This window comes from Alligator sinensis, unplaced genomic scaffold (genome assembly GCF_000455745.1).
Source record: "Alligator sinensis unplaced genomic scaffold, ASM45574v1 scaffold591_1, whole genome shotgun sequence".
NCBI lineage: Eukaryota > Metazoa > Chordata > Crocodylia > Alligatoridae > Alligator > Alligator sinensis.
Window position 1 is genome coordinate 71,040 of NW_005842925.1, and position 10,876 is coordinate 81,915.

At 45.1% G+C, this 10,876-nt stretch overlaps 1 protein-coding gene across 1 annotated transcript in view; it reads left to right on the forward strand.

The window, feature by feature from the left end:
- Positions 1 to 10,876, forward strand: part of GALNT1 (polypeptide N-acetylgalactosaminyltransferase 1) — an 88,002-nt gene that overhangs the window by 36,241 nt on the left and 40,885 nt on the right. Inside the window, exon 3 of the mRNA XM_006036204.1 lies at positions 671 to 878. Within this exon, the coding sequence (XP_006036266.1) occupies positions 671 to 878 (208 nt within the window). The remainder of the gene's footprint in view (positions 1 to 670; positions 879 to 10,876) is intronic.

Genomic DNA, 10,876 nt, shown 5'->3' on the forward strand with positions numbered 1-10,876 from the left:
TTTGCACCTTCCCTTCTGCTCTCCCTCTTCACCCAAGTGTTATTGGAGGGGTAATTAGAGCTTGTACACCTAGAGAGGCAACAACAAATGATCACCTTTGGTCAGCTTTCTTGAGATTTCCAAAACAGCTACTAAGAGTTCTTTTTTGCAATGTTATACTTCTACGTTGCATAAGTTAAGTATAATTTTATATGGGCTCCTTATTAAGAGTGTGGTGTTTTTGTTTAAAAGAGACTTGTTTAAAAATCTAGACCAGTGGTTCTCAACTTTTTTTGTACCAGGACCCATTTGTAAACATTGACCAGCCCTGGCCCAGTGCCCCTCGCAACCCACTTCCCTCTGCCCCCAGGCCCAAGTTTGTGGGGCAGCTGGTGGGTGTGTGGGTAGGGGAGGGGAGCAGAGGGGGCCCCAAGCAGCCCCTTGCAAGCTGGAACTCTGACAGCTTGGATTGGAAAAGCCACAGTTTCCCATGTTTTTCTCCTTTAAAGGAGAATCCATTCTTAAAGTTCGTTGATCCCTTTTTAAAGTTTGTTCGCAACCCTTTCATATAGCCTTGGAACCCACAGGTTGAGAAACGCTGGTCTGGACCCCAGCAGCATGCTGAGTCTGTCAGATCAGCACAATGTGTTAGCTTATTTCATGTTTCTCACCAGTTGTCCATATTTTACAGATTTCTTGAAGAGACCACTGGAAAATTACGTGAAAAAGTTAAAAGTTCCAGTTCATGTGATTCGAATGGAGCAGCGTTCTGGATTGATCAGAGCCAGATTAAAGGGGGCTGCTGTTTCCAAAGGCCAAGTTATTACCTTCTTAGATGCTCACTGTGAATGTACTGTAGGATGGCTTGAACCTCTCTTGGCACGGATTAAAGCTGACCGGTAACTATCAATTTATTTGTAAATGTTCTTTCTCTGTTTGGATTTTTCAGTGGTTAACAGATATCCTTAACAGATTAACAAGTGGGCATCCCGAGGCCAGTCTAAACGTAGGCCCACCCGCTTGTCTCTGGGCAAACCGCCTGCCTACCTCACCTGCCATGCCTTGATTATGATTAATAGATCTTAACAAGTCAGGAGGCTGCCCATTTACTTGCCCTGATGCCAAGGGCTGATGCACATGGCTCCATCCATCCCTGTCCCATGTCTCATGCCTCACACACGGACTCAATCTTGTTTGGCCTAGCATCTGGCCTGCTTGTTTGGCCTAAACCCTGGCCACTCAATCACTTGGGCTCCCATCCCTTTACTGTTCCTCAGGCTCCCAGCCGGGTTGCATTCAAGGCTCACAGCCCCCTATCAGTTCAGGGCTCTAAGCCTCCCCATAACTCTGGGCTCCAAGCCCCATCCCCTTTCAGGACTCCAAGCCCCATATGCCCCACACTGGGTTTATTAGTATCCCCAAACTTATCCCCTGCCCTACACTGGGCCTCAGCAATCCCTAATTCATTTGCCCCAGGAGCTTCTTGTATAGCTCTCTGAAGGCTCAGGACCCTACCTCCCTGGAGCGTCACTCCTGGCTCCTTTTTGCAGCCTCGGAGCTCGCAGTGAGTCTGAGCACTGCCCCAGGTCCCTTCATAGATTCATAGATGTTAGGGTCGGAAGGGACCTCAATAGATCATCGAGTCCGACCCCCTGCATAGGCCTGGGGCCCTGCTTCAGAACTCTCCATGAGTCTGGGCTATTGCTTTGTTCTTCAGGGTGTGTTCCCCTAGCCTTTCCCCCCACAGGGTCACCCACAAGGCAGCAGGGACTGAGGCTTTCTGGTGCCCCGTACTCGCCCTTCACTGGGGAGGCCCCAGGTGTGACATTTCCTGGAGACTGCCCCACCACTGGCAGTCCCACCACACCACCCAAACCCAGCAGGGTGTAGTTTTAGGTCATGCCCCAGGACCAGGAGCCACCAGCCGTCTGCATAGCTCCAAAGATGTTCCAGGAGCAGCAGCTCAGCCAGGTGCTGTTATCCCACCTATTAGCAGCAGACTGCCACTGGCTTTACTGTTCAGAGCTCCTGTTCTTATAGGGCACAGCTGGGCCCTGTTCCCAATCAGGCAGTTGTGCCCAATTGAGATTGCAGCCAGCTGCAGGCTGCCTTGCTGCTGCTCAGGTCCCTGCAAGTAACAGAGCACACCCTGTACTCTGTTACACAGACCTATTTAGCTTATTAGTTTAGCCAAACATAAAATCTAAGAAAAATATGGCTTGGGAGGGAACCTCAGGAGATCACCTAGTCCCAGTTCTGCTGAAGGTAGGGTCATTCTTGTCTAAATCAGGAGTGAGCAACCTTTTTTCAACAGCAGGCCTAATTTAACTCATCTCAGTCCTAAGAATGCTGCTGCTTTCGCTGCTCCCAATTTCCCATGTCTCCACATCCCGCCATTGTCTTCTCCTCTGTCAAATGCTGCTGTGTGTGGCTGATCTATATTTTTTTTTCTCTCTCTCTCTCTCCCCTTCCCCTCCCCCCCCACCTTCTCTTCATCCCCCACTCCTCCTTCTGTCTAGTATGTCCATGCAGGTACATGTCCCTCCTGCTTCTGCTGTATACTGATAGGCTAGATAAAATCTTGGTAAGCTAGATATGCTCTCTTCATGGGTTGTCTCTAGCCCATGGGACATAGGTTGTCAGCCCCTGATCTCTTGAACAAACATCTTGAACAAATGTTTATCTAACCTGCACTTAAACTTTCAAAGACCAAGATTCCACAGTCTATCTAGATAATCTGTGCCAGTGATTAACTACTCTCAGAGTTAAAGTTCTTTATATCCAACCTAAATTTCCCTTCTTACAATTTAAGAACCTTACTTTTTGTCCTTTTCCCTGTGGCTGCAGAATATGATTGGGTACTTTGGAGTAGTGGATTAATATTATAATTTCCCAACATATCAGGTTGCAATGGAGGAAATAAGGAAGTTGTAACACAAGTAGAAAACGAACAAGATTAAGTACCTGTGAATGAAGTGTTTGGTCTCAGCCAGGCACAAATCTGGGCCTGAGTGTTTAACTCATTATCATGAGATTCACTGTACAACAGTAAACAGCTACCATATTTACTCAAATGTATGACATCCCTCCCCCAATAATTATATTCTGTATATATGGACAATGTATACATTTGTTACAGTTTTCCAGATGTAGAATTTAATTATTGGAGTGTTGCCTTGAATTCATGGGTCCCATGACTACAGCAGAGAAAATAGTAGCTAGTGTGGATGGGGAGGGGTCAGGTGCCCTCCTTGCCCTCTGTCCTATCAACTTCTTCCCCGTGCAGCCTTCCTGTCCCCTATTACTGTCAGACCCTGCTCAGGCTCTGTCCCTTCCCAAGCACAATGTAGAAGTGAGCTACATGTGACAGGTAAAGCATCTCACTAGCCTGATTTGCTTTCTTGAGCAGAAAGAGTGGGAATTGAAGTACTGGGATGGAGAAAGGTATGAGAACTTTTGGAAGAAATATGCAGAGAAATGAGAGGAAGGAATTAAGAGGGATAAAGTTAATAGCAGGGGAAAAGTCGAGAGAAAGTGTGATTATAGTTTGAGTGTACGCAGATTTACTAGAAGCAGAAGACATAGAAAGATGGATGGAAAAGTACGACCAAAGGGCCATGTCAGTAGAGGAAGAAAGGGACAAATATGGTATTTGGACAAGGTCTTGGAGGGCGCAGGTAGTGTTACAAGCAGATGAGTAGAGGTCAGGTGGGGTGCTGCACCTCCTGGCAGTGATCCAGGTCAGGATACATGGGTTTTATAATGTACCATGGGCAACCAAAAGAGTGCAGCAAATGCAGAAAGGTGCAGCACCTGTTCACACACTACCCCCTCAGTGTGCTATGGATGTGAGGAGATGGGGCACAGAGCAGCAGAGTGCTAGGAATCCCTAAAATGCACTGTTTGTAAGGGAGAAGGGCACTTGTATCATAGATGCCCCAAAGCCTTTTCAAGTATAGTCAGACCCCCTGAGGAACAGAAAAGCCCAAAGGAAGAGAGGAGGGCTTGGACACTGAAGTAGAAATGGTAGAAGAAACCCCACAGGAGGATGGAACAAAGGATGGGGGGGTAAAATTTCTGTGATTGAAGTAGCTCAGGAGGAGATAGGAGACAAATGAAAGAGAAAGCAGGAATAGCAAACAAAAGGACATGGAGGCCTGGGATGGGGAAGAAAGAAGACACCCCACACACAACAGAAGTGGAGATGGAGCAAGAGAGAGAATTGGAGAGAGGCTGGGGAACGGAAGAAAATGCAGGGGCTGAAGACCAGGAAAAAGAAAGCTGATGAGGGAAGTGAGTTGGAGGAAGAGAGAGAGCAGTTTCATGCTACTTATACCTCAGGGCTCCAGCCCGGAGTGGAAACAAGGAAGTGGGAAGCAGTGGGGAGGTAGGAACATGCAAGCCTTCCTAAATGTGAAAGTGATCCAGCAGCTTGCAAAGGCTGCTGAGATGCAAGTGAAGGAGGGGGAGTCATCAACCATCCTAAGCAGTAGCGTAGACAAACCTTAAAGGGACAGGTGCACTCAGCTCAAAGCAAGCATGGCCAAACTTTAGAAGGACAGGTGCACTCATTTTAAAACAAGCATAAAATGGCATTGACAGTAGTTTCACTTAACATCAGGAGTATCTTAACAAGGAAAAGATGGAAACAAGAATGTGGTATACCAAGAGAGAGGGATTATAAGCACTCTGAGAAAAGATGGAGATGAGGACCATCTTGGTGGTCAGAGACAACTGAGAACAAAGCTGCAGGGATAGCAATGTTACTTAAGAACACAGAGCTGAGAACAAAGCAGATAGAAGAAGTCATCAGTGGCAGATGGCAACGAATGATACCATCAGTCAGGGGAACAGAATTAGAACATTTCAATGTATATGCATCGCCAGAGAGGGAGGGAAGGAATTCACTGCTTAGAAAGCTAACTGTTTACATGGTCAGGGGGCAACTGTGCATAAGTGGGAGATTTCAGTTGCATATTGAACAGGGGACAATATACAACAGGGGAAGGGGCAATAGAACAGGGGGTGGAGGAAACAGAGCTTTAGACAGCTCATCTGGGCTGTTAACAAATATAATAAAAGAAGAGTCGCTAAGAGATGTGTGGGCAGGGGAGAAAGTTTTCAGTAGAATAGCCCCCAGTGGAAAGAAACAATCAAGAATTGACTTTGTGCTCTTATCAAAAGAAATAAGGATAAGGAAGAAAGAAGCCATACATGTGGCTTTTAGTGGTCTCCAGATGTTGAAGGTAGAAATGAGTCTTGGTAAGAGTCCCATGGGAAGGAAGGGCCTGTGGAAGTTAAACGTACAGCTGTTACAAGGTGAAGAGAAATGTCAAGAGTACATGAGGGTTATAAGGGGTGGTGAACATTTGATGAAATATTTTGGGAGTACCATAGGGTAGATGATGGCAAAGAGGAGGGCAGAATACTTTTTCAGGAAGGAAGGCTGAAAATGCCTGGGGAAAAGAGCAAAAGAGATAAGAAAGCTGCAAAGAAAGATACAGGAGCTGCTAAAGGAAGCTGCTAAAGGAAGACCGGTACGAGAAGAGCTTAAAGAAACAAAGGCAAGAGTTAGAAACCTGGTTTAAAGGAAAGATGAGCGAAAAAATGTTCTTAGCGCGCGCACCCTGGGTTGGGGAGAACAAAGTCCTATACTTTTTGGCCAGAGCGAAGGCGGCAAAAGGAGAGCTTAAAGCAGTGTCAGAAGGTAGTGGTACCCTGGTGGAAAAGCAAGCAATGGTGTTGGAGGCGATGAAAAGATTTTATGAAGAACTATGCCAGAAGAAGGAAACAGACAGGAAGAAGATGAAGGATTTCTTGGAAGAGATTGAAACAAAAGTAGAGGAGAAGGAAACAAAGAAGATGGAAAAAATAGATGAGCTTAAAGGAAGTGGAGGAGTTTAAAAACCTTTAAACAAGGGAAATCATCAGGAGCAGAAGACTTTTATGAGAAGTTTTGGGCATAGGTAGGGAGGGCTATAGTGAAAGTGTTCAAGGAAATAGCAGAAACAGGAGAGGCAGGGAAAGATTTTACAAGAGGCATTGTGATCTTACTCTTCAAGAAAGGGTAGAAGGAACTCTTGAAAAAATGGAGACCGATTATGCTTCTTAATATGGATTATAAATGAATGGCCAAGGTGCTGGCTGTGAGGATGAGGAAAACCCCCAGAAAATAATACATGAAGACCAAGTATGCACAGTATCAGGTAGGTGGATCTCTGAAGCAAGCAGTTTGATGAGAGATGCACTGTCCCACATAGTTTCATAGTTTCAGGGTTGGAAGGGACCTAATAGATCTTCTAGCCCGCCCCCCCGCCAGGGCGGGAGAACAACCCAAAAAAAAAAAAAAACCACTCACCCTAAAAACAAAAACGGGACTCAAATGAGTCCAGCCAGGTAAGTATCCAGCCTCTTCTTAAAGATCCCCAGGGTAGGGGCCAGCACCACCTCCCTTGGAAGTTGGTTCCAGCTCCTAGCCGCCCTGACTGTGAAGTAGTTTTTTCGGATGTCCAATCTGTACCTCCTCTCCATCAACTTGTGCCCATTACTCCTTGTTATGCCAGCGGGGGCTAGGGGAAACAGCGTCTCCCCCAAACCCTTCTGGTTCCCCCTAGTGAGTTTATAGACGGTCACCAGGTCCCCCCTCAGCCTTCTCTTGTGGAGGCTGAATAGGTTCAAGTCCCGCAGTCTCTCACTGTAGGGTCTGCCCTGTTGTCCCCGGATCATGCGGGTGGCCCTCCTCTGGACCCTCTCCATGTTGTCCACATCCCTCCTGAAATGGGGCGCACAGAACTGGACACAATACTCCAGCTGCGGCCTGACCAGCGTCGCATAGAGGGGGAGGATCACCTCCCTGGCTCTACTCGAGATGCACCTGTGGATGCACGACAAGGTCCGGTTAGCCCTGCCAACCATGACCTCGCATTGTCGGCCCATGTTCATCTTGGAGTCAATAATGACACCAAGATCCCTTTCCGCCTCCGTGCTCTCAAGTAGGGAGCTCCCCATCGTATAAGTGTGCTGCTGGTTCCTACTACCCAAGTGCAGCACCCTGCACTTGTCCGTATTGAAACACATCCTGTTCCTGTTTGCCCACCCCTGTAACCTATCCAGATCCTTCTGCAATCTCTCTCTCCCTGCTAGCGTGCTCACCTCCCCCCAAATTTTGGTGTCATCAGCGAATTTAAACAGGTTGCTCTCCACCCCAACATCAAGATTGCTGATGAAGAAATTGAACAGCGCAGGCCCCAGGACCGAGCCCTGGGGGACTCCACTACCCACCTCCCCCCAAGTTGAGTATGATCCATCCACCACCACCCTCTGAGTGCGACCCTTCAGCCAATCTGCAATCCATCTGACCGTGTAGGCGTCTATGCCACAGTCGCCTAGTTTATTAATTAGGATGGGGTGAGAGACGGTGTCAAAGGCCTTGCTGAAGTCCAGAAAGACTACATCCACCGCGACACCTGCATCCATGGCCTTTGTGACCTGATCATAAAAGGCAATCAGGTTGGTCTGACATGATCTCCCCCTAATAAATCCATGCTGATTGCCCCTGAGCATCATCTCGGATGCCGGCCCATCACAAATGTGCTCCTTGATGATCTTCCAAGAGAGGAAAACAAACAGTTATAACAAATTTAGATTTAGAAAGAGCATATGATAGAGTAGATCATGATTACATATTTGGGGTGCTAGGAAAAATGGGGTCCCCAGAAAAATGTATATGCTGGATTAAGGTTATTGTATAGAGAAGCAGAGAATTGAATCCAAATGAATGGGTACTTAAGCGGGGCCTTTAAAATCCATACAGGGATGAGACAAGGGTGCACCCTGTCACTACTACTGTTTGTGTGTGGCATGGAGCCGTTAGTACAAAGAATAAGAAAAGATTGGGTGATAAATAGAGTAAAGATTCTGGGAGGGGGTGAGGTAAAATGTGTTCTATACATGGATGATATAAAGGCAGTGGTTAGAGATATAGGCAGACAAGGTTCCTTGGGTGAATTTGATATCTTTTATTAAACCAACCCAAATAGTTGGAGAACAGTTATTAAGCAAGCTTTCGGGTTCAAAAACCCTTCGTCAGGCTAAGGAAGTTTCAGCAGTTGGTGTGTGCTCTTCGCTAAAACATACATCAGAGTATGGAGAAGCAACAGGGCTAAACAAAATGCATCAAAAAGCACAATGGTAGGAGTGGGGAACTGGAGGGGCTTGGAGAAGCTGGGCCTTCAAATAAGAGAGAGAGAAATCAGAATGCTAGGATTCCTAATAAATGCCAAAGGAAAAGATAATATAGCATGGGAAAAGGTGATGGCAAAGCTATGGAAAATACTTTTATTATGGTCCAGGAGGACACTGTTTTTTGGTGGAAAAGTGGCAGCATTTAAAGTTGTTACTGCTGATTTATTCTATTATATACTTGAGTTGTATTCACACTGACATGGCAGATAGCAAAAGTATGGGGGAAATGTACATATTCTCCTGGAATGTCAAAAAAAAAAGGCTGGCTACAGCTGAACTGTACAAAGCAAGAGAAATGTGGGGGATGAGGGCTGCCAGACTTATGATTGTTCGTCTGTGCAAAATATGTAAGCGCACTATGCAAGGGGGTAATGGAGGGAGAAAGGAAAGCAGTGCATATCACTCAAGTTCACACAGCTGCAGTTTTGAGGAAATAGAAGATATCAGACTTCTCTGAAGAGTCCATGGGTGTGGTAACCTCTGGTTAATTACATCAGGATGGAAGGAGTTATACAGCAGTATAAAATAGGGAAGTTAGAGCTGGAGGTCCTCCTGAAGGATCATTAAAAAGAAAAAAATTCATGGACGTGGTCAGGGAGAGAGACAGGATGGTGCCAGTGGGAAACTTCACAGAAGGGAAGTGTGGGGAGCGTTGGTGGGTAAACAACTAAAAGGTGAACATACTGACCTAGTGTGGATGGTTGTAAGATGTATCTTGCTGGTGAGAGAAGTGCAACAGATGGGGCTTGACAAACTTAACAAGGTACCCAAGTTATAGATGTGGGGAGCAAGAAACAGTGGGACATATTTTGGGAGTGTATGTATGCAAAGTGAGTGTGGGAAAGAGCCTGCCACTTTCTGAGTTGTCACCAAAATAAACCTGTCATTAGCATGGGAGATGGTACTATACAGACTCATGCGAAAGGGACTGGAAGAAATGTTATTAAGGACTTTATTAGCATGTGTTAAAGCTAGTTGATGCTAAGTAAGAAACCCCCAGGTGTTTAAGGAGTTGGCTTATCACTGAAAGAGAGTGCCTGAAGCTGGAGCTGCATAAACTGAAATACTACATCGATCAGGACAAGGGAGAGACTGGAGAGGAAGAGGTGGAGGAAAAAGGACTGGACACACTTGTTTCACTAAACTAACAAAGAGGACTGGTGGGAGGGGCAGAGAGTTTCAGGTGGTTACTGAGGTAACAGGTTTTTCATGGGGTTCTGTATGAAAGAAAGTTCTATAAGGGTTTATTTTTTGTGGGAAGTTGATGTTTATTGTTTAACAGTTTAATATATGCAGTTGCACATTTTTCATATGTAGCTGTTTCTGGGCTATGAAGTCTTGGTAAAACAAGGATGTTTGATATGTGTAGTTTTGTAAGTGTAGAGTGATGAGTGTTTTTAATAAAACTTGTAAAAAAAAAAAAAAAAAAACCCAGAAAAACCAAACCAAACCTGGTTAACATCAGCATCTTGTGGCTAAAATCAACTAGCAATTTTGGCACCAAGGGGAGGGTGTCAGGGCTGGTTCTGGCCCTCCTGATGTTGGTTTGGTATTACAGTACTTCCAGGCTCGGTGCCAGTTCTCTGTGGAGGGAACACCCACCCGTTTTTTGGTCTGTTTTTTTTTTGTTTTTAAGGCCACGCCAAAAAAAAAAAAGATCTCCATCAGTGTTTGCCCAACAGAAGCTATGTGTTTTATTGGCTGCATTTAATCAACTTCATAGTTGACTTCCATGACTGAGCACATGCTTCTTCTAGCAGCAGTTTAATGACAATGTATTTAATGGTGGGGGAGTGGGTCTTGCTCATGTACAAATATAAGACAAGGGTTTTTTCCTCCCCATGCTGATGGGGAGGGTGAGGGGGTGGAGCGATCCTTGTCTTATATTCCAGTCAATACAGCAGGTAGGATGACACATGGTACAGGATAAATGTTTCTATACTTTAGGGGAATTTTGAGTTGCAGAGTTTACAACCATGTTTTAATAATATGCTATAGTAACAAACCAACAATAATATGATGCAAATGTTAATATATAGTCTTAGACACACGTACCCTACATTTTTTGAGGTGAGGAATTGCTAAACCAGGTAAAGCTTATGTACATATACAAATTGTGATGTAGAGGTAATATGAAAGATGTCTTTAGGAGCCCACAGTAAGGAAGACGAGACCATCAGCATGCATCCACAGATTATTTTACCTGCTTTGGATCCCTTTTCCCTCAAAGCATTGTGTAAATCAAACTAAAGCTAGTTGCTTTATATAATGTTTCCCTCTCCTTTGTTGTCATTTTGTTTAGGTTTATAAATAAAACCATGTTGCGTTAGTCTCTTTCAGTTGTCTGTCTTTAGGATCCCTAATTAAATGATGATTGTGGGAGCCACCCACAAGTGAACCCAAGTAGGTGCCATATGTTAAATAATTCTAAATAATAATCCTAACTCCAAGAACGGCTAGAGATTTAAAAAAATCAAAACTCTGGTCTAGTTTCAACTAAATTGTTATGCACTTTTTTCTGTCATTTTAATGAAAACACATTAAAAGTAAAAGCCGCAGCTCATATTCAGCTGCTTTAGCCTTTTCATAGATTCATAGATGTTAGGGTCAGAAGGGACCTCAATAAATAGATCATCGAGTCCGACCCCCTGCA